The sequence below is a fragment of the Peromyscus leucopus genome, chromosome 3, assembly GCF_004664715.2.
Source record: "Peromyscus leucopus breed LL Stock chromosome 3, UCI_PerLeu_2.1, whole genome shotgun sequence".
Lineage (NCBI taxonomy): Eukaryota > Metazoa > Chordata > Mammalia > Rodentia > Cricetidae > Peromyscus > Peromyscus leucopus.
Window position 1 is genome coordinate 154,769,054 of NC_051065.1, and position 23,497 is coordinate 154,792,550.

General features: G+C 40.3%; 1 protein-coding gene across 4 annotated transcripts in view; it reads left to right on the top strand.

The window, feature by feature from the left end:
- Tmcc1 (transmembrane and coiled-coil domain family 1) overlaps positions 1-23,497 on the top strand; it is a 172,587-nt gene that overhangs the window by 101,236 nt on the left and 47,854 nt on the right. The window contains exon 1 of one of the 4 annotated variants that reach the window (XM_028864018.2): positions 17,543-18,374. The exons of the other annotated variants lie outside the window; for them this stretch is intronic. Coding sequence (XP_028719851.1) covers positions 18,348-18,374 — 27 coding nt within the window. The 5' untranslated portion in view covers positions 17,543-18,347. Of the gene's footprint in view, positions 1-17,542; positions 18,375-23,497 lie in introns of those variants that run through there. 4 annotated transcript variants of the gene reach the window in all.

Sequence of the window (23,497 nt, forward strand, 5' to 3'; positions counted from 1 at the left end):
GTGTTATAGTGAATGTGGTTATACTAGTATAATGAATATAGATTTAACCCAGATTCAGGTAGGAGGGGAATAGGTGGGATCACACACTCATGCTGAGATTAATCACACATTCTGGTGTTGGAGTGATTGCTCCTTCCACAGTGGTATCTAGAGAATTGACCTAGCTTTACTATTGATAGCTGGGTAACTGACTTTGGAGGCCACATTTAAGGATATTCTTGTATAGTGTAAGCATTCACTTCTGTTTAAATTTGTGTAACTTGGGTTGGGGATTTAGCTCAATGTTAGAGTGTTTGCCTGGCAAGCACAAGGCCCTGGGTTCGATCCTCAGCTCAAAAAAAAAAAAAAAATGTGTAACATCCAGATTATCTATAATTTAAATAAATAGTTTCTATCTTCCTCACACATGTAAAGCAGCTAGGCTGCAGACACAGGAGATGCTAAAGCTCCTCATTCTAAAGATTGGCAGCTGGACATCTTAGAGAGAACTCAACATGAATGTTGTGAAGAGAAAAGATAACATCATTTCAGAGTTCTTATGTGAAATTTTTAAATATTTACATCCTTTTCCATAGAATAGCTCCTTAAAAATGGACTGTCTGATTCAAAAGATACATGTAGATTTTGAGACAAGTGAAACATTCTTTGACGTAAAGATAAAACTCTCAGCTGCGCGGTAGTCGCCCATACCTTTAATCCCAACACTTGGGAAGCAGAGACAGGCAGTGAGTTTGAGACCAGCCTGCTCTACAGAGCAAGTTCCAGAACAACCAAGGCCACACAAAGAAACCTTGTCTCAAACAACAAAAGACAAAACAAACAAAAACTCTGTCAGTGACACATCCAAGAAACTATTCCTGATGCAGGCCGGTGAAACTGTACAAAAAGAAAAAGATGGATTTTCTGTACAAATTCATGATAGTGCAACGTTTATGTCCTGCTAAAACAATACTCTGTTGACAAAAAAGAACTTACCATTTAAAGATCTGCTGCAATATTAAAACTCAGTGAGTCCTCAGAATATTGGAATTCTCACAGGAAAGGATTTGTCATCTCCTAGCAAGATTCATTCTGTCTGTACACCCGAACATTTGGTCTGTGTGTTCACGTGTTTCTAGAATATCCATTTGCCTAAAGACAACGTGTCTGTGTTGTATGTAAGGGGATAAATCAGAATTCATGTTCCGTATTACGCACTCCCTTTCCCTATTATCCTATATGCTGCTTCAGAATCAAATGTGTGTAACAGTGGGTAGGTGTAATAGTGCACACCTTTGATCCCAGCACTCTGCAGGCAGAAATAAGGAGGTCTGTGAGTTTGAGGCCAGCCCAGTCTACACAGAGAGTCCCAGGTTAAAACTTAGTCTTGGCAAATGAAATGTGAATTAATCATGATTTTTTTTAATAAGCTAAGATTTTAATGGCTTATTTGTATATTAAAGTATCTTTATTTTTACTTCTGAAGTAATAAAGATACCTTTTTAAAATTTGTCTTAAAAGGATATTATATATATATATATAGCTACAGCCATTATATATAGCCATATATATATATATATATATATATATATATATATGTAGCTACAGCCATTAATTCTCCCCTTCTTAGTCCCCTACACTGTAAGTAATAGAGTGGTTGTTCTTTGAAGGTTTTGAAGACTACCAGAGCTAAGTTCATAATAGGAGTGTGAGAACCTTGTCTCAGAAGTCTTATTTTCTTGAACAGTTTACCAGACTTAGAAGAGATATGCTTTCTGTCCAGATTTCTTCCTGGTATAGTTTAAATAAGTTGTCTGTCTCCTTTGTTTGGGATTTGCGTTTGGTTCTGTTTTGTTTTGTTTATGGTAAATTAAGACTTCTTTTTGAAAGGATTTATTTTTATCTTATATGTATGACTGTTTTTCCTAAATGTATGTATATTCACCATATATGTGCCTGGTACCCACGGAGACTAGAAGGAGACATTGGATCCCCTGGAGCTAGAGATACATATGGTTGTGAGACACCAGACATGGGTGTTGAGAGCTAAACTCAGGTCCTTTGTAGAAGCAGAATGCACTCCTAACTGCTGAGCCATCTCTCCAGCCCCTAGGGTAGCTTCTGATAAGTATTTCTCTAAGTATTTTTGTTTCCTTTTTCCATTCCTTGGCAAGAATGTTAGGTTATTTGGAAAGTACAAATTATATAAATAGCAACTATCTAATGTAGGTGTTGGATACATAGTAAATATTCAGTAAATTATAACTGTTATGATGACTAGCGAAAAATGCATAGAAGTTTATTTCCTAATTGGCACTTTAAAAAATTTCCAGCTATCTGTGTAAAAAGCAAAACCCAAATGGCAGTGCACCACTGAGGGGCCCTGATGGCATGTGTACTTACATCAGTGTAATCACGAGACTTGGGGTTCCTGGAACATAGTTTAAGTTCTATTGCCAGATGTTTGTAAGGACTTTTAGTCTGTATTCCCGCTGCCCCCCCCACACACACACACATACACGCTTAGTTTAGACGGGAAGTAGGTTCTTGGGTGTTTAAGGAGTAAGTGTGAACAGAGGTATTGTACTCAGATACATCAGAGCTGAGAGTGGTAGGGCTGGTAATGTGAAACTGGACATCATGGTAAGGGGTCAGGGTCCAGAACCAATGAGAACGTGGCTTCTTGGATAAAAAACTGGTTGCCTGTAAGTAGGCAGTACCAAAATAAGCAAATATATTGAGGATAATAATGGGATCATAATTCCTTATTGTGATAAAAGGAGTTTCTAGTATAAAAAAGAAGGAAGGTACAGTGAAACTTGAAATAAGTTTTTTTTTTTTTTTTTTTGGTTTTTCGAGACAGGGTTTCTCTGTGTAGCTTTGCGCCTTTCCTGGAGCTCACTTGGTAGCCCAGGCTGGCCTCGAACTCACAGAGATCCGCCTGGCTCTGCCTCCCAAGTGCTGGGATTAAAGGCGTGCGCCACCACCGCCCGGCTTTGAAATAAGTTTTTTAAGTATTTAAAATTATCTCAATTATTTTAATGTCTAAAACTTTTAATATTTTAAAATAATGGGAGAAAATTATGAGTGTAGTTTAGGATATAACTTGAAAGGTTGTAGTTATAAATAAATGGACCAGATATTACATATGTGGCCCAAGCTCGCAAAACTGACAGTAGCCCTTTAAGGCAGCAGTTGTTTCTGCTCCAGTTTGCGCCAACCCAGTGCCTGCTCTGCTGTGGGCCTCTGTAGGGTGCTGGTGAGATAATACCACAACTGAACCTTGCTCCCCACACTGAAAAAGAATGCAAAGGGATCAAGTATAGGGAGAAAAAAAATAGGGCCAGTGAGATGACTCAGTGAGTAAAGGTGCTTGTCACCAAGCCTGACATCCTGAGTTTGATTCCTGGAACCCATGTAGTAAAAGGAAGGAACAGCATCCCACAGATTGTCCTCTGACCTACACACACACACACACACACACACACACACACACACACACACACACACACACACACACGCCTGCACACATACACAGTAAATAAATAGGAGAATTAAACTAGTGTGACTTCCTCTAATCCTAAAAACAATGGTAAGGTAATTATTTCTGTGTTCTTATATTGGACTCATTTTTCAAGTCTCCCAACATCTCTATGGGAAAGCGTCTCTAATACAAGTGAGCAAGTGAGGTAGTATACAAATATAAAGGACTAGTCTACTACCAAGTCCACTAGCAGAATCAGAGTTTTAGACCAGGGTTCCTAATACTTCATGTTGCACAGAAGTCTACATATTTAAAAAAAAAAAAATTAAGTCTACACATGTACTTCTCCAGGGTACTTCCTCCCAGCTGAAGCAGGGATGTGGGTGGAGGGTTAAAACCCTGAGGATGCAGAGTGTCTGGCAACGTTACCCTGGGGACTGCACACCACAGCTGTGGACATGCACATTTCCCATCGGCATTTGCTCTGAGCACAAGGGTTCTTGTAGAAACAGCTAGGCTGAAGAAGTCAGAGAAGCTGTCCAATGGTCTTCTGACTATGCACTCAAAGGAGAGACTGCTAACTGGGAATGGACATGACGACGAGGTGCTTTGTAATCTCCTCATACAAGCCAAAGAGAAGAGTGAGTTTCCAAACATGAATGCATGTAGAAATCTGTAAGCACATGCTCTTCTGTTGTTTGTCTGGGTTCTGTGTTCTTGAGTCAGAGAATCTCCTCCTAGATTGCAGTTGCTCCCTCAGGGACACCGGAAATCTTGAATGTAGTTCATTGTCATTCAGCACATAACAATGTACTATTTTCTGAAATATTATATTCTCTTGGTTGTATCATAATGATAAGGTTGTTTCACTTCTGAAATGTGAATTTTACTTTCTGTAGAATAATAATAAAGATTCTTGATGTACTCTAAAAATGAAAAAATATATAATCATTAAAAATACAGATGGGCTTTAGACAATGAAAATCCTAGATTTTTTTATTCCTTTTTCTTCTGTCGTCTGTTACCTTGAGAACATTTCTTGTCCACAAAGCTTTATGTTTGATTTGAGGATCTAAGTAATAGTCATGACCTACGTGTGTTAGAAGAATTATGTTCACTGTATATAAAACACACAGAATAGAACCCAGGGACTAATATGGAACTACACTCCCAACCCATAAAATTATTATATATGTGCTATTACTTATATATGTAGTAATATTCTGGTGTGTTATGATTGCAAAGATATACAATGCACACTCATTCTTATTTTTTGTAGAAAATTGTGAATGTATTTTTTCAACTTAAAAATACTTGATGTTCCAAAAACTCTGTGATAAGCCATCCTTCTTGTCACTGGTCCCCAGGTGCTTCCTTGAATTACTAGCAAAGCTGTTAGACCTCTGAAACCATTCTTGGTACCTACAGGGTGAGGCTGTAGGGCCATGTGTCTTATAGCAATTAACCATCCATTTTGCACCTAATATGGTGTATGGAATAGTGTTAGTGAAAATGAATCTACATATGTAAAAATTTAGATTTGTTTGGTTTTGGTTTTGGGTTTTTTGTTGTTGTTTTGGGTTTTTTTTTTTTTTTTTTTTGAGACAGGGTTTCTCTGTGTATCTTTGCACCTTTCTTGGAACTCACTCTGTAGCCCAGGCAGGTGGATCTCTGTGAGTTTGAGACCAGCCTGGTCTACAGAATGAGTTCCAGGACAGCCAGGGCTGTCTCTGCCTCGTGAGTGCTGGAATTAAAGGCATGTGCCACCACCACCTGGCTTAGGTTGGTTTTTGAGATGAATTTCTTATAGCTCAGACTGGCCTCAAACTCTATATGTAGATGGAATTGACCTTGAATTCATTATCATTTTGTCTCTGTGTCCTGAGTGCTGGAATTACAGATTTGTGCTTCCAGACCAGAAAACTTGAATAATTTCTTTTAAAGTTGTTTTAAAATCTTATTCTTTGTTGTCCTTGAAGCTCAAGAAGCCTTTCACTATGGACAGCTTCATTAAGTACCATCATGGCTGTGTCTGCTCTTTTGAAAACAAATGCAACTTGGCAAATAAAACTAGCAAAATGCAAAGAAAGGCTTTGATTTTATATGACAGAGAAGATGTTTTTAACTCAAATTAAAAGATAGATAACAAGGAAGATGTGCCTGTGTGAGTGCAGGAGCAAAAGCAGGGCAGAGGAGGGTGTTGGGTTGACGATGCCTGCAGTAGGATCCTGCCTTGTGTTCATAAACTCTGTATGTGTTCTACAAGTGTAGGTTCAGCCACTGCAGGCCAGAAATAGTCAAGGGGAAAAAACTGTAAGAAACATATGCAGGCATTTTCTATTATTCCCTAAGCAATATAGTGTAACAGTTGCTTACATAGAAAATTGTGTTATATCAGATGGGAGAATGTGTGTGGGTGTTAGGGAATATTATTTTAATGAGGCAAAGATGTGTTACATTTGTTTATGCTGCAGAATATTACTTTAACTATGTGAAGGTGTGTTACATTTGTGCTGTATTTGTTTAATTATGAAAAGATGTGTTGGCATTTGTTTCACTTTGCCTGCCTAAGGCACCTGATTGGTTTAATAAAAAGCTGAATGGCCAATAGATAGACAGGAGAGGAATAGCTGGGGCTAGTGGGCAGAGAGAATAAGTAGGAGGAGAAATCTAAGCTCCGGAGAAGAAGAAAACAAAGGAGAAAGAGAAAGAGACATGCAGCTGCCAGTCAGCTAGATGGAGTAGGACATACAGAAGGAAAGAAAGGTTTAAAAAGGCCTGAGACAAAAACGGGAATGAAGAGAAACAGGGTAAGCTGTAAGAGCTAGCAAGAAACGAGCATAAGATAAGGCTGAACATTCATAAATAATAAGAGGTCTCTGTGTCATGATTTTGGAGCTGATTGGTGGCCCAAAAGAAAAAGCCTGCTTATATGTGGGTTCTGGGAAAATCCTACCCTGTGTCCATGTGTGCACATGTTCATGTAGGTGTACAAGTGAACATACATGTGAGCGTGCACATACAAGGCTGGCCAGAGGTCAGCTTTGAGTGTTGTTTCTCAGAAATTGTCTATCTTGGTTGTTTGGTTGTGTGCATGTTGGAATTCTTTTATTTTATTACATTCATTTACTCTTAAGTATGTTTGCATGCATGTGCATACCTATGCATGCCATGGCATACATGTGGAATTCAGAGGACAACTTACAGGATTCAGCTCTTGCATAACACCATGTGGTTCTGGGGATTGTATTCAGGTCATCAGGCTTGGTGGCAAACACCTTTACCCACTGAGATATCTCACTAGTTTCACCTTGGTTTTTGAGACAGACCCTCTTTTGGGGATCTGAGACCTCACTGAATAGTCTCTGCTGGTGGCTGGCCATTGAGCCCTAGCTCCCCAGTGCTGGTATTACAGATGCATGCCACCACACCTGGCTTTGTATGTGGGCTCTAGGAAATATACTCAGACCCTCGTGCCTGTATGACAGCTCTTAAATTAATTGAGCTATCTTTCCCTGCTTTTACACTTGTATAAGGGACTTAAACATTTGCAGATTTTTGAAGTCCACGGAGGATGAATACTAGCCCAGATCTCCTTGGATACTAAAGAATGACTCTATTCAATGTAGTGGTGATAACAGCAGCTGATAGTACATGTGTCTCAGTTCTGCAAGGAATACAAGATCCCTGTTTGATAATAAAGAAACCAATGATCAATAGTTCTGAAAGTCATACTGTCAGTGGCAATAGAAATCCAGTACTAATCCAGTTCTGCTTGATCTCTTTATTGCCACCATGACTGTGGCTGGAAAGATACTAGATTCTGGGAGAAATGGGATAAGAGGTTAAGATTATTACATATGTAAGAGCTTAAGATACCATTCCAGAAGGGTGATGAATTCTAAGGTTCATGATTTCAGAGGTAAGGTGGAACAGTGCCCTGTGTTCACAGGGTCAAAGGTGCATCCCTTGTGATTAATCTGTAAGGCCCGGAAGAGCTGTGCTTGGAAGCACAGTCACATAGAGCTTGTCCAAGTGTGCACTGGAAACTGTATTTCTGTTAAAAAGTCAAAGGAAAGACAGGATCAGTGAGATGATGCAGTCACAGTGGGGAGAAGAGGTAAGTACTGGAAGCCAAGGAGTTGACAGACTTGACTTTGTATGAAGAGGTCATTTCTTAGCGTTCTCATAGTCATACTCTTGTTTAAATTGAACATATATATTTTTTTAGGATTTATTTATTTATTTTTATGTGTGTTGGTGCTTTGCTTGCCCTGGAACTGGAGTCACAGACAGTTGTGAGCTGCCATGTGGGTGCTGGGAATTGAAACCAGGTCCTCTGGAAGAACAGTCAGTGCTCTTAACTGCAGAGCCATCTCTCCAGCCCTGAACATATATTTTTGTTATGTAGTAAATTCCATCCTGTACTAAAAATGAGTATCTTTAAATATATCAGGGTTATTTTAAAATTTGTTTGTCTCATTTCCTTATCCTGATAGGATGTAAAGTCATTTTAATAGACATCAGTAACATCTCACATTTGCAGAATCTTGGATAAGTGCTTAAAACTGTAGGCCAGTTTAAAACATGAAGGCACAGGGAGATTCCATGAACCAGGGTGTGACAGATTTGTCCCTGCTATTTCCTGGTAACACCATCACTTTCTATGTCTTTACAAAATGCTAATTCTTCTAGCTCCTACAGAAAGGCTCTTTTTCTTTTTCCCTAGTCATTGTTCAGAAGTTGCTTAATCTTCAGTTTTCTGTTGCTTCCAGCTACTCCTTTAGTGTTTGTTTACCTACTTCACCAGAAGTTGGTTGCAAGAATAGTGTTTCACGTTGTGTTCTGTGGGACAGGAATAGGTGCCGCATATAGACTCTTACACTTTTTGTTTGACTTGAGTAGTTGCAGTCTATCATGGTGGAGAAGTACAGCGGTGAGCGACTGGCTCCATGACAATACAAGTGTTTGGCAACTGCTTGCTCACATCTCAGCTGACCAAGAAGCTAAGACAGACTTGACAGTCATGTTCATTAAGACCTTTCTCAGCTCTCCTGTGTTCATTCCCTAAGCATCTTTTCAGTACTTTGTAATGAAGCTCTGATCTTTGAGCACCTTACACTTTTTTTGAAGTCACTTTAGCCTGAAAGTAAAATTTTTTCAGTGTTCATGCTTTTATTATTTTATTTGTTTTGGTGTTAGGAATCTAACCTTGGGCCTCATACTAGGCAAATGCTCTAATACTGAGCCCAACATTCTTTATTTTTATTTAACACATAATTTAAATACTCATGGGGTACTTGGGATAAACTTTGTTAATGATCAGTGTACACTGCTTCTTCCAATAGCTGAGTTGAGAGCGCCTGGGAGCTGGGAAACATTGTTTGGGAATATAAGCTGAACAGCCATACACAAAAAGAGTTCTTAAAGGAAGACCAGACCCACTTTTATTCCTTCATCTGTTCTGTGCTGTTTCTCTTTTGACACCAAGTACAAAGGTCAAGCTTTGTCGCTGTGCTATACATCCATTGCTGCTGCCTTAAAGTTATCAATCAGGTGATGGGACTGCTGCTCGTTGATGCAGTTTAGCCATTGGAGAGGCTCGCAAGTTGGCTGGCACAAGGAAGCCCAGGACTTTGAACTCTGCTTCTGATCAACTTCCAGTTTCTACATGGAACCCTCTGTGAATGGTCTAAGAGAGATCTGAGATAGAGGAATGGAGTAGGAAAGGTAACTGGTACATATTGAGCCCATTCTCTTGTGAGACATTTGATCTCGTGAAGACCAAGGAAGGAAGTCTTAGAGATCACAGAGACTTGACTTCGCTCTTACTCTACTCAGCTTCCCAGGACTGAAATCTTTCTAAAAAGGACATTTGAGCTAAGAAGCATTAGTGGAGAGAAAGCAAATAACTCCTCGTTTTGCATATGTACATTTGCATGTAAATTACAGGGATGAGTAATTGAATTTTTAATCTAGGTCACCCTCCTGTTTTAAGTAGTGTTTAAGGTCAAGGGATCCGAAACTGCAGAATAGTTTTCTAAATCTTTCTTCCTTTGAACACCTCATTAACATAGCAATGGACTTGTGTAGTGGTATTCGCTCTGCCCTTAGGCTATACTGCCCGGTGCTTCTTGCTGGGAGAGGGGTCATGAGGTCCCTTCTCCCTGCTCCCTGCTTCCTGCTTGCTGGTGTGATCAAACTGCTAGGTGGATTCCCTCCCGGTCAGAACAGAGGACTATTGGAGAAATTATTTTGGCCACTCCACGTAGTTAAAAGAATATTTATTTAATGGCATAACTCACAAATTAAGTAATGGGTAGGTCGCAGGGTCTAGGGAAGGTGTAACGCAGTCCAGCGATGTTCTCCAGAGCTCTGCACAGTCAACCTCCACCATTCAGCGTCCCGGCACCGAGAGGGCGCACAGAGCAAGCGCTCGCCCATCCTGCTCTCGGGTCCCGCCCCCCCCCCCCCCCCCCCCCCCCGCGCCTCCCCTGGCCCCGCCTCGTAGGCATGACAGCTGCCAGAGTCTCAATGGGGTTGGAACTTCCAGATCCAAGCTGGAATGGCTACCCACTACAGAGGACAACTTCAGCTGTCTACTCGATTCTGTATTCGTGAGTGTATTTCCTCATTTTAGATGCTAATAAATTCCCTAATACTCCTTAAGCAGACTTCTGTGGATTTCTTGCTTTAGACCTGTTTGGTGTAAAGAGAAATTAAAATACAGGGGAGGATTCTTTAGTTGTTACTACATAGTCCATTGCTATTGCCCCCAATGAGTTCAACCTTGTGATGACCATCTTGTGTTAAAAACCCAGATTAAACTAGACAGTGGTGGTGCATGCCTTTGATCTGGCACTCTGTATCTGTGAGTTAGAGGCCAGCCTGGTCTACAGAGTGAGTTCCAGTATGGCCAGGGCTGTTACACAAAGAAACCCTGTCTCAGAAAAACAAAACCAAACTAACAAAAACCAGATTAAACTTTTGACATTTGAAACCTTATGCAAAGAGGCTTATGGGCTGTTTGTCACTATTCCCAGTATCAAGTAAGATTATGAAAAAGCCACAGGCCTTGGCTGGTTCCTTTATTGAATATAGGAATCTAGTCACTGAACCCTTAATTGTGCAGCAAGCCCTTGGTTTACTTCATAGACATAAATAAGAATCATCTATAAAGGATGCCTTTCTACCTTTTATAAAACCATTGTTAAAAATTTCTTACACACTCATCTACTACATGTTTCTTGCTTCATTAAGTTGTTGGTGAATTCTCTAGCACTTTTTTTAACAGCTAATGAAAAATTACAGTGAAAACTGGTGGTACCAGAAAAAATTCAGAGTGTTCAATTGTAGTGACCTTAGTTTATATCAATCCATAGTTCAGTTATCTTTCTTCCAATTCTCCATTACCTTTTATTCTTGAATGCTATTTCTTACTGAAGTTTTTAACTACATATAAACTTGTTTTTGTTTTGTTTGAAAAAAAAGAGTCCATGTAGCCCAGGCTGACCTTATCTGTGGAGTGAATGTCTTAGTTAGGGTTTTATTGCTGTGGATAGATGCCATGACCACAGCAACTCTTATAAAGGAAAACATTTAATTGGGGCTAGCTTACAGGTGCAGAGTTTTATTCCATTACTATCATGTCGGAAAGCATGGTGGCTTTCAGGCAGACCTGGTGCTGCAGAGGTAACTGAAAGTTCTACATCTGGATCTAAAGGCAGCAGGAAGAGAGAGTGACACTGGGCCTGGCTTTGTAAGTTACTCTAAAATCTCCTTGGGAAATAAAGTAGGATGTGAATTAATAACTTGCCAGTTATTACAACAGAATTATGTAATAATATGTAACAAAATTACGTGATAATATGCAAAAACCAACTCCAGGCCTCAGGATTTCTAGTCATGAAGTGCATGAGCAGAGATGTACTTTTTGAAACATAGCTTTAGAATTAAGGAACCAACTATGAAGGCCAAAACTCCTAGCTCTGAAGAAAGGAATTCAGTCCTGCAGCTTACAGTCTTTCTTTCCTGCCCTGAGGGGTGGGTCATACACCAATTGGTTCTAAGATTTTGAAACAGTGGGCTATTGTTAAGCAGTCACTTGAGTCCACATATCCCATATGGAAGTTTTTAGTCTATGTTTATTGAAACTGTAATTTCTTTTTGGTTGTCATTGTTGTTTGGTTTTTAGAGACAAAATCTTGCTATGAAGCCCAAGCTGGCCTCAGACTCTCAAATGCTGGGATTGAAGGTATATACCACCATGACCACCTCCAGGGTGTTTTGGTTTTGGGTTTTTGTTGTTGTTGTTGTTGTTTTCTGTATGTGTGTGTCTGTGTGTGTGTGTGCATGTGTGAGTGCGTTTGGTTTTACCTTCATTTTTAGTGGTGCTCAGCTCTTGTGTATTTGGAGATACTTTGGACTAAGTAATTTATAAACAACAGGAATTTTACTTCCCTCCACTTTTGGAATCCAAGATCGAGGTACCAGCAGATTTAATTTTTGTTAAGGGCCTGTTCTCGTTTGGATGGTGCTTTCTTGTTGTATCCTCATGTGATAGAAGAGTCAAGAGAGTTTTTAGGAAGTCTTTCATAAGAGCATTGAATCTGTTTCTGAAGATGGTTAAGTAATAACTTGCCAGAGGTTCAATACTAAAACATGGGTGTTAGAGTCTAAGATGGGGTGGAGGGAGTCACCAGCATTTGAACTGTGGGCACACAGGTTTAACAGTGTATGTGGATACACTTGGCTAAGGCAGTGCCAGAATATTGGGGTGGTTGTGCTTTTCCTCTGCTAGGAAATTAAAATCAGGGCCCTGCACATGTCAGACAGGTGCTGAGCCACTGAGCCATACCATTGGGCGCTAGCACATAATTGGCGGGTAAGCTCTGTAATTTTTCCTTTCTGCTTTTGTACTATAAATATTTTAAAGGCAAAAAAAATAAAGAGACTAACATAATGAACACCTAAAAACAATGGCCGCCGGGCGGTGGTGGCGCACGCCTTTAATCCCAGCACTCGGGAGGCAGAGCCAGGTGGATCTCTGTGAGTTCGAGGCCAGCCTGGGCTACCAAGTGAGTTCCAGGAAAGGCGCAAAGCTACAAAGAGAAACCCTGTCTCGAAAAACCAAAAAAAAACAAAAACAAAAACAATGGCCAAGCTTGTTGCTGTTTTTGCTTGAGGTAGAGTTGATTTTTATGTGCCACTCCTCCATCTGTTCCACTTTTTTAGAGGCAGTTTCTAGTCTGAGTTAGGATTTTTTTCATCAACAGACATTTATGTATTACTGGAGCCCATCTGAACTGCCAACTTGGTTGAATTGAGAAGCACCAGGAGATTAGTAAAGTACACCTCTAGGCGTGTCTGGAAGTGTTGCTAAGAGGATTGAAGAAGGCAGGGTGTCACACCCTGAATGTGGGCAGCACCACCCCTCAGCTTGAGACGTGGGTGGAGTAAAAGGGAAGGAGGAAGAAGCTCTACCACAGGCATTCCCTCTGCTTCCCACCCTCCAGGACAGAAGCTCTGCCTTCACCCCAGCAGGATGACATTTCTGACTGAAGTTGCTTTGCCTGGGTGTTTTGTCACAGCAATGTAAAACTAACACCATGTGCTGTTTAAAAAGGATATATCCTAAGAAATGGGAGTGTGTGCACCTGCATGTCACAAGCCTAGGTGGTTTAGCTGGGACATATGATATGACTTATTGCCCCTAGGCTGTCCTGCCCTCCATAGGTGACTGAGCTGAATACAGTTATAGCACAATGGTGTAGACATAGAAGACACTATTAAATACCAGATAAAAGGTTTTGTTTTGTTTTGTTTTTAGTGTTTTGATATCATGCCTGTACTGGACATTCACGTGAAGAAACTGGCAGGGCTGACTAGAAGAAGCTAGCACTAGGTGAGTCAGGGAATGAAGAACTTTGACTAGTCTTTAAGGACCAGAAATGTCTGTAAGGCCCTGTTCTTTTAGGATGCATGAAATTTTTTCTTCAGTAATAATCTAACCTTAGCTTATTGTGAGTAATTTTACTTTGTAGACGTTTTAAACTTTTTTATTGTTTGGTAATGACACTTAAAACACACATACAAGCTGGATGTGGTAGCCCACTGCCTTTGATCCCAGCGCTTGGGAGGAAGGGGCAGGAGGATCTCTGTGCAGCCTAGTTTACGTAGTGAGCTCCAGGATAGCGAGTAGTATAGAGACCCTGTATATATATTTTAAAAAAAAGGTGATTGAAAAATATTGTCTTTATGTGCTAAGTCTATAAGCTTTTTTTCTATGCTGCTGTTGTGGTGGTGGGATGGTTTTGTTGTTGTTGTTTTGATCTTTGCTATTTTTAAAAACATTATGTATTTTGTTAAAAACTAAAGATAGAGTAGGCTGGACCAGATGGTTCACCAAGTAAAGATTACCAAGCATAGCAACCTGAATTCAAGGTGGAAGAAGAAATCAGCTAGTTGTGTTCTAACCTCCACAGGCATGCCATGGAATTGGGCCCCCCAACCCCCAGTAAATAAGTAAATGTAAAAAAAAAAAAATTTTAATCATAAGACAGGAACACAGTCTACCAGGGTCAGGGTTGTGAACATCTGCTAACTCCACATCCTGTCCCACTAGAAGTGAAGCAAAGGTGAGCTACACATTAGTGGAGCTGCTGTTACTATGGCAACAGTGCCTTTTGGACTCCCTCCTGAAGGGCCTGCCTGAGGTATATTTACCATTAATTTAAAAACATGAAGCTAAAGGTACAGAACTAGATATTTTGTCAGCACACAAACCACAGCACACTGCTTACCAAGTGCTCTGTGCCTCATTACATTGTCTTTTGTTTATTTGGTTGGTTGTTGCTGTTGTTTTGTTTGTTTTTGAGACGATTTTCACTATGTTGCTCTGGCTGGCCTACCACTTACTATGTAGACCAAACTGGTATAGAATTCAGAGATCTCCTTGCCTTCACCTCCTAAGTGCTGGAATTTAAGGTATGCATCACAATGCCCAAAATTTTTGTTTTTGCACTGTTGAGAGCCTTAGGTTTACTAGGTAAGTAATATACCACTAAGCCACATCTCTGATTCTTGTTTTTTCAAGGCAGAATCTCTAACCTGCCATTAAAGCAACTATTTGAAAACTCAGAAAGATATGCTGTAAAGGTAATTCTTTTTCCAGAAATGGTACTTCAGAACCCAATCTAGGCTAGCAAGCACATGGGGCAGGAGGTTCACTTGGTTTATTCTAATGCAGGTGGGGACTGTCTTTTTCCTGTTGGCTGAGATCTGACCTCACAGTCTTGAAATTGGTTAGTTTTTAAAGAATTGATGAAAGAAAGAAGAAAGAGGGTAAACTGCTCTAAGACCATCCAGTTCCTAGAAGTGGGGAATGTGAACAAAAGCTTTACCAGGTGGGAAAAATGAAAAGATTGTATGGGGGCTAGGCTTGATATCTCATGCCCTTAATCCCTTTATTCCCAGCATTGGGGAAGCAGAGACATGCAGATCTCTATGAGTTGGAAGTTAGTCAGGGCTTCTTAGTGAGACTGTCTCAAAAATTTTAAAAAAAAAAAAAAAGAGGTTTGCATAAAAGTTTTACAAGTGGACAAGCTACCTTTCATGGGGGGAGAGGGGTATTATTTCTTACAGTATCATCACCGAATTTATCACCTCATCCATCCCCAAGCTTTAATTCACAGACCAGAAGTGGGCGTCACTGTGAGTAATAGAATGCTAAGAGAAGCCCTGGGTTCTAGCTGAAGGAAGAAGAAAGATCATTATAATACTCAGAAGAAGCACAGAAAGGCCTTGTTTTTCTTTTTTCTCTTTTCTCTCTTATGCTGAGAAACTCACACAATTCTTTAGTAACAATAGATTGAAGTCTAGCAGGAACCTGAAACTCTGAGGATAGAAACCATCTCTGATCAGTGGAAAGGAATATTCCTTTCAGCTGCTTGTCTCCAAATGCAGTCACTGTCTAGAAATTACATGGCTGAGAGAAGAGGACATGAGTTCCCAGCCTTCTGACTAGATAAGGAGGACCCCCAACTGCCCAGAAAATACTATGGTGATTAGAATGGCGGGAGACTTAGGAAGTAAACTCCAGTTGTTTCACTAACCATTTCCACTTGCTTGTGTGTCCATATGCTGTGCATGTACAATCTGGCCCCAAACAGGCTGTGAGAAACAAAGTGCAGCTTAGACTATGGCTGGGTCGCAGACTGTTGATTGGGCTTGGTGCACATGTGGAGCAGATCTGCTTAGCATTGCAAAGACTTTGACACTTAGCTCATGTTGGAACACAGTCTCCAGGAGGCTGGCCAGAGACTTGAGTACAGCTAGGTTGGCTCCACTGATAACAGTGTTATTCTTTATATGCACTTAGCATTACCTAGATTTTTACAACAGAATCAAAATATCTAGGATACAATAAAAAGTGATCATACACTTGAAAAGGTAATAAAATTATCAGTTCACATGGTGAGAGGAGTCCAAAATTTTAACACTGATATTAGCATTACCCAGAGGAACTTAGAAATATCAAATGTCTTTATATCACCAGACCTGCAGAAGTAGGAAGGGAAGCTGGCAGCACTAAAAAGGCCAGTCGATCCACAGTTAGAGATGACAGCACTCCTCCTCTCTCCATGATTCATAGAACCCAGTAGTCAGGAAGTAAGCAAAGATCCAGCAGAGCTGAGCTTCTGTTCTGAACCAGATTCTAGAACATGCAAAGCAGCAGAATACATATTACTCTGTCTGTAAAACATACGTCAAGATGTGGGCCCTGTCATGGGTCATCAAACTAGAAGCATAAAAAGTGATATAAAAGCTGTTCTCCAACTGAAACAAATTAGGGAATAATAATATGTCATGTCAAAATTTGGTAGAGAACTAGACATAGTAGGAAACAACCTTTAATCCCAGCATTTGGGAGGCAGTGTCAGAAAGATTGCTGTAAGTTCAAGGCCAGTCTGGTTTATATAGTGAGTTCCAGGATAACCAGGGCTACATGATAAGACCCTATCTTTAAAAAAAATTAAAAAATAAAATAAAATTGGTAGATGCAGGACTAAGGAGGTGGCTCAGTCAGTAAACTCTTTGCAGAGAACAAGCCCAAGGACTTGAGTTGGGATCCCCAGCACCCATATAAAAAGCCAGGTCCAGTGCTAGGGAGGAAAAGACAAGAGGATTCCTGGAGCTTGTCGGTCACCAGCCTAACCAAATATGTGAGCTCCCAGTTTGGCAAAAGTCACTAAAAGGTGGAGAACATTTGAGGAAGATAACCGTAGTAGAATATTTTAAGGTGTGTTACTTTTGTTTATGTTGCATTTGTTTAACTCTGTGAAGCTGTGTTACTGTGCCTGTCTAAAACACCTGATGGCCTAATAAAGAACTGAATGGTCAACAGCAAGGCAGGAAAAGGACAGGCGGGGCTGGCAGGCAGGAAGAATATGTAGAGGGAGGAATCTGGGAAGGAAGATGTAGAAGGAACCAGAGAAGGGGAGGACATAAAGGAGCCAGCCACCCAGCTACACAACCAGCAAGCCACAAAGTAGAGTGAGATTTACGGGAGTGAGAGAACAGGGAAAGCCCAGAGGCAAAAGATAGATGGAATCATTTAAACTTAAGAAAAGTTGGCTAGGAAAAAAAAAGTGGCGCACGCCTTTAATCCCAGCACTCGGGAGGCAGAGACAGGCGGATCTCTGTGAGTTTGAGGCCAGCCTGGGCTACAGAGTGAGTTCCAGGACAGGCACCAAAACTACACAGAGAAACCCTGTCTCTAAAAACCAAAACAAACAAATAAACAAACAAAGGCTGGACATTCATAATTAGGAATAAGCCTCTGTGCCCCCAAAAGAGTAAAAAACAACAACAGATAACCAGTGTCACTGACTTCTGACCTCCACATACATACATGCACAAATTGCTAATGTCCAGAAAAAAATGGGCTGTCACCACAGATCCTATATCAGGATTGTGAAAAAGAACTGTGAGTAATTCTGTGCACATAGTCACCTCAGTGAAGTGCTAGATTCGCCGAAGATGAAATAGAATATTTGAAATGAAATATATACAAACTCCGTGTGTAGCCAAGGATGACCTTGAATTTCTGATCCTCTTGCCTCCTCTACAGTGCTGGGATTAGAGGGTCACACTACCATGCCTATACATGCTGTGCTGGGGACAGAACTCAGAGTCCAATGCATTCTAGGTGAGCACTCTGCCAGCTAAGCTGTATCCTCGGCCCTACAGTTACAGACATTTTGGGGGCACTGAAAAGAATGGTATACATGAAGTTTTCATATGTGAAAAATGAAGTTATTAGTCACACCTTCAGTCCTAGTGTATATCCATAGCCAAAGATAGGTTTTCAGAATATTCTACCTGCTCTATATTAAAATGACAGAGAAGGTTGGAGCTTCTCAGCTAGGTCTCAGGGTCCAGAAACAGGAGACTCCACCCTCTTGTCAAATCAGAATCAGTGTGTTTGTGATATCAGTCAAGGGAACCAATGAATTCTTCAGATTCCCCACTTCCTGTTTAAAGAGAACATTTCTTTCCTACATTTTAATACTGTGAGCTGCCTGTGATTGGTGTTGAAGGTGTTTTGAGTGTCATTGCTTAACTGGACTGGAGGTGATCTCATGTGACAGCATGGAGCTCTTGTTTTGGAGTTGCCATTACTTTCTAGAACAGCCATTCTGTACAGCTGCCAACATGCCCTGGGTACTCTTGCTTCATATTGCAGTGATACTGCTTTGTCAGGGTAGAATTCAGCCTCACAGGGCTAGAGTCAGTCTGCTGACCTCATGCCACAGTACAGCATGTTCAAACCTGGGAGAAACTCAGGGGTTACTCGGCATATTCGTCCTCTTCCCTCACAAGCATGGAACCGGCACTCTCTTCGGAAACCGTATGTTGTATATGTGTGTGTATCTGTCTCTTTTTATAAATCTCTTTCTCATTCCTTTAGTTATACGGCTTTAAGTGGGGGCTGGTTGCGCAGACACAGGAAACCGACTGAGCTGCTAGAACTTAGCACTTTTCAGCAGCAGAGCTCAGCCAGGGCATGTGCTATTTTAAGATGGTGAGGTTGGGATAATAGACAATCCTGTTCTGTTTCCTAACTGTTTGTTTCACTCATAGCTATTTGGACAGAACGCAAAGGGTATTGTGTGGCAATGTAGGCATGCTCAGATCATACTAGAGTGTCCCAGCAACTTGGGTGTGGGGCCTGTTTCCATGCAGAATAGATGTTATCCTGGGTTTTTCAGGCTAAAAAGTTACTGGAAAATAAGCATTGCCTTAAGTGAACAAAAGGGTTTCATTTGCCTTGGCAGATTAGGAAAGGCTTGGGTTAAATGTGAAGATGCCAGGCATGCAGAACAAATAGGAATTTGAGTTAAAGCCAGTTTGAAATATTTCTCACACTCTGCTTTAAGGAATTCCTATCATTGAGCTACTTGTTTTCATTGTTTTCCCTGTGACATGGTGATTTTCTGAATTATGAACAGTGTGTACATCTCAGTGTTGATTTTCATCTTTAGATCAACAGCACAAGGCTGTGCAGTGAACTAATAGGAATATGATCCAGCTTTATGCAACATTCCCCATGCTCACATTTCATCTTTCGTTCTGAATAGAAAACTGAGCCATTAGATTGAGTTCACTGTGGGTTGCTTTTATAAACAATACATAGATACTTTCTAGGAGATAATTTTTTTTAAAGCAAAGCCAATTCTTTAGAGGTTTTTTTTTTTTCTTATTCTAAAATTAATACTGTTTGCTTGTGAGCAGTTGGACTTAAGCTCCAAACAGATTTTTCGTTCTGGAGTTTGATATTTTAAATGCCAACTTTATTAGCAGATTTGTGCTTCTGATCTGTACCCTCCTTTTCTGTTTGTTCTGAATCTTGAATCCTAAAACCTTGGCACATGGTGTGTTTGTTCTGAAGTTATAAAAGGTCAGTTTATTTATCAATGTTTTAGTAAGAATGCTTGTACAAGGGCTGGAGAGATGGCACAGTAGGTAAGAGTGCATACTGCTCTTGCAGAGGACCCAAGTCTGGTTCCCAGCACCCACAACAAGTGAATTTCAACTGCCTGTAACTCCAGACCTAGGGGATCTAGCAGCTCTAGCTACCATGGAAACCTGCACTCACATTTAGAAACACAAGTAATTAAAAATTATAAATCTGTGAGGGAAAAAGGAAAGAATGGTAGTGCGGGCTGAGTGGAGTGGTAGAAGGGAAAGTATTCGTAGACAAGCCCTAAGAGACAGGGCAGACACAGTCAGTACATTTGTACTCCGTCAGTGCCACTGTGAGACAGAAACGTAGGACAGAACTGAAACATTCCGTTTGTCTTTACCTTGCACTTGTATTAACTAGTAGAAATCTCTTTAGAGCTAGGGTGACCCAATAGGGTATAGCTCAGTTGTAGACACTTGTGTAGCATGCAGAAAACCTAGCTCCAATCCTCAGTACCCCTTACACACACACACAAACACACACACACACACACACACACACACACACACACACACGAAATAATTTTCTGAAACACAGTGTGCCTGAGTGAGTTTCTTAGATTAAACAATAGCCTTACTTCATTATCCATGTCTCTTACTCAAACAAATAATCCACTCTGGTCAGCTAAAGTGTTCTTACTGAAGCAGTGATTTAAATATTCAGCAATGAGGTACCTGCTTCCACATCTCAGATTCTTAACAGGACTAGATACATCAAGAGGCTGTAAACTGGGACCATTTGTGAGAGCTGAACACCTTCTACACTGCAGAATTCATATTTTGAAGGAAGACTTGAAAAAAGGGAAAATATAGCTGACTGTAGAAAATCAGTGTGGAATTTGAAGAAAGGAGAACTCTAGAAGTCACTTATTGAATTCATCTACATTTTAAATGTTTACGATTTTATAGTGTCTCCAGAGGTTGCTCCATTCTAAAGATTTTTGCCTTTTTCCTTTCTCAGTAACCCTTCAGTGGCCACACCTTTATATATTTATGTTAAGGCTACAGACATTCTAAATAATTCCTTGTCAATATTATATGAGCTTTTTCTACAGACACTCAAAAATTTCAACTTAGAACAAGCTTGGACACATGCAGATGCTGTACTTTAAACCTAAGTTTAATATACATTGAGCTGTTGCTTTATTGAGTGGTTAGTTTTGGTTTTTTTTATGATACAATAAAATTTCTCTCACATCCAAATCTCTGGCATATGAAGCCTAGAGGTCACCTTCAAGTGTCGTTCCTTAGGAACTGTTTACCTTATCTATTTAAGATTGTCTCTCAGTGAACCTGGAATTCACCATAGAAAATAGGCTGGCTCACCAACAAGCTCCAGGGTTTGACTTGCCCTGCCTCCCTGGCACTAGGATTATATACATGTGCCCCCATGCCTGGCTTTTTTATGTGTGCACAGGGTTCAAACCCAGGACCTCAGTCTTAACAAGGTAAGCAAGAAATGACTGAGCCTTCTCCTCAGCCCCTTAATTTTCATTATTAAAATATAGAACCAAAGCCGGATGGTGGTACATGCCTTTAATCCCAGCACTCAGGTGTAGATGTAACCAACCGTCTTATTAAATAAGAAACACAGAACCAATGTAAAAGAGAAAGCCAAGAGGTCAGAGCTCAGAGCTAAAACCTTACCCTTTCTGCGGTTCTCCTATCTCTCCAAAGTAAATCCAGTGCTACCAGAAGCAGACATGTCTCACTGTCCAGAACGTCTAAATTTTTAAAACATTTTAAATGTCATTTTTTGTAGGTCTTTGAAGTGTTTGAAGACTAATTATCCATTACAATTTTAAATGAGTTACATAATACCTCAAACAAGAATAGAAATATATATACAGGATAACAAAATTAAGTTTGTATCAATAAACTAAAATTTATACCAATGTAAAACATTTTAAACATAAACTAAAATCTATACCAATGTAAAACATTTTAAACAAGTTGTTGTTCTTTAAAAGTAGGTTTATTAATCTACCCTTTTTCTTATCTCTATAGCCTATATATCTATATCACTCAGGAGACAGAGACAGGCAGATCTCTGTGAGTTCGAGGCTAGCCTGGTCTACAGAATGAGTTTCAGGACAGCCAGGGCTACACTCAGAAACCCTGTTTTGAACAACCAAAGATGGATGGATGGATGGATGGATGGATGGATGGATGGATGGATGTAGAACCAGGTCACAAAATTGGAGAAACAAGAGGACAGAACTTTTATCACCTAAACCAGAAGAGGGCATTTCATCCCCTAGTCCTCTGCAGGAGAAGCCAGTGTTAACAATTATCAACCAGAGTTGAGCCATCTCTCCAGCCCCCAGGGATGGTTCTTAATGAAACTGTCCAGTACCTGTTTATCTTAGGATTGTCCCTTGTGGAAGCAGTGGTAAATTGCTTGTGTTACTTGTTTTGTTGTTATTCTCCATTGAATTAATTATATTCCAGATTACCTCTGAGTTTTGGGGCTAAATGAAGGAAAGAGGATATAGAACTTAGAGCTGAGAACAGCTTTTGGCATTTGCAGGGAGCAAATCTGAAGAGCCATGCTCAACTCTTAAGGTCTGAAAACAGGATTCGAATATGACAAACATCTCTGTTCTCACTGGCTATGTGGTCATGGTTCAGACTGAGCAGAAGGAGCATTTCCATTTGGAGGCCAAGACTCAGGGCTGCACTGCTGCATAGTCCCAGTTGTCTCTGGTGAACATGGTGAGGTGAGGTTCAGGATGACTAGCTTATGGAGCCAACCCTGCTGTAACTAGATAGGAACAAGAGGAGTTCAGTTAGCATGGCAGCATTTTTATTCTTTATTGTGAAATAAGGCTCTTTCACTAGAAAACTCCTAAGGATCTTGCAATGTAGGGTGCTTAGATGAGTACATGTATATGCATACTCGTGGACAGACTTGTATAAATTGGCTTTTAAAATAAAGTAATATGAGGGCCAGCAAGATGCACTTGCTGCTAAGCCTAATGATGAAAACCTACCCCATCCCCTTCCTCACGCACGCATGCACGCACATGCACACACACACAAAATAAAGTAAGATGGCTTAGTGGTTAAAGGCTGTGAAGCCTGATATCCTACGTATTAGTTCCCAGGGCCCACATGATGGAAGGAGAGAACTGACTTCTGAAGGGGGTCTGAGGTTGTCTTCTGGCCACACACATAGAAAATAAGTAAATTAAATAAAAATTTTAAATAAAAGTAATACATTTTCCTATGGCTCTCAGAAGTAGAAATTTAAGCTACAAACTATATGCATTCTCTGTTTATATTCAGTTATATTAGATTTAGAAAACAATTTCCTAGGGCTGGTAAGATGGCTTAGCAGGTACTTGCTGCCCTACCTGACAGACCTGAGTAGTTAGATCCCCATGGCCCACATATAGGAAGAAGAGAACAAAGTCCTGCAAGTTAACCTTTGGGCTCCACATGGGTGGGACACATGGTAGATGGGTGGGTAGGTAGGTGGATGGATTAGATAGATAGATAGATAGATAGATAGATAGATAGATAGATGGATGGATGGATGGATGGATGGATGGATGGATGGATGGATGGATGGATGGATGGATGAATGGATGACATAGACTTTTTAGAAGTCTAGGCACATGAAGGACTTAGATTGAACATACCCTGGCCTCACCATCTTGTCAAAGAAAGCATTTGACCTTTGATTAAGGATCTTCCTCATCAGTAATTGTTAACATAGGTATGTGTAGTTAGTGCCTCTGCAAAGGCCTTATCTCCAAATAGAGTTCTGTTTCTATAACCAACCTGAGAGTTCATTGTCATTGACTTGACTGCTTAGGATTAGCCACAAGAGAAGACAAAACACAGTTATCAGCGACACACATGGATTTCTAATGTGAATCTTAGATTTACTTTGATCTCAAAGTAATCCTTCGTCTTTAAAGCATTCTGCCTTCACATTAACTTTGGGTTCTTCAAGTTTAAAATAAAATTGAAGAACAGCTGCCTTGCAAACTTCACAAGATA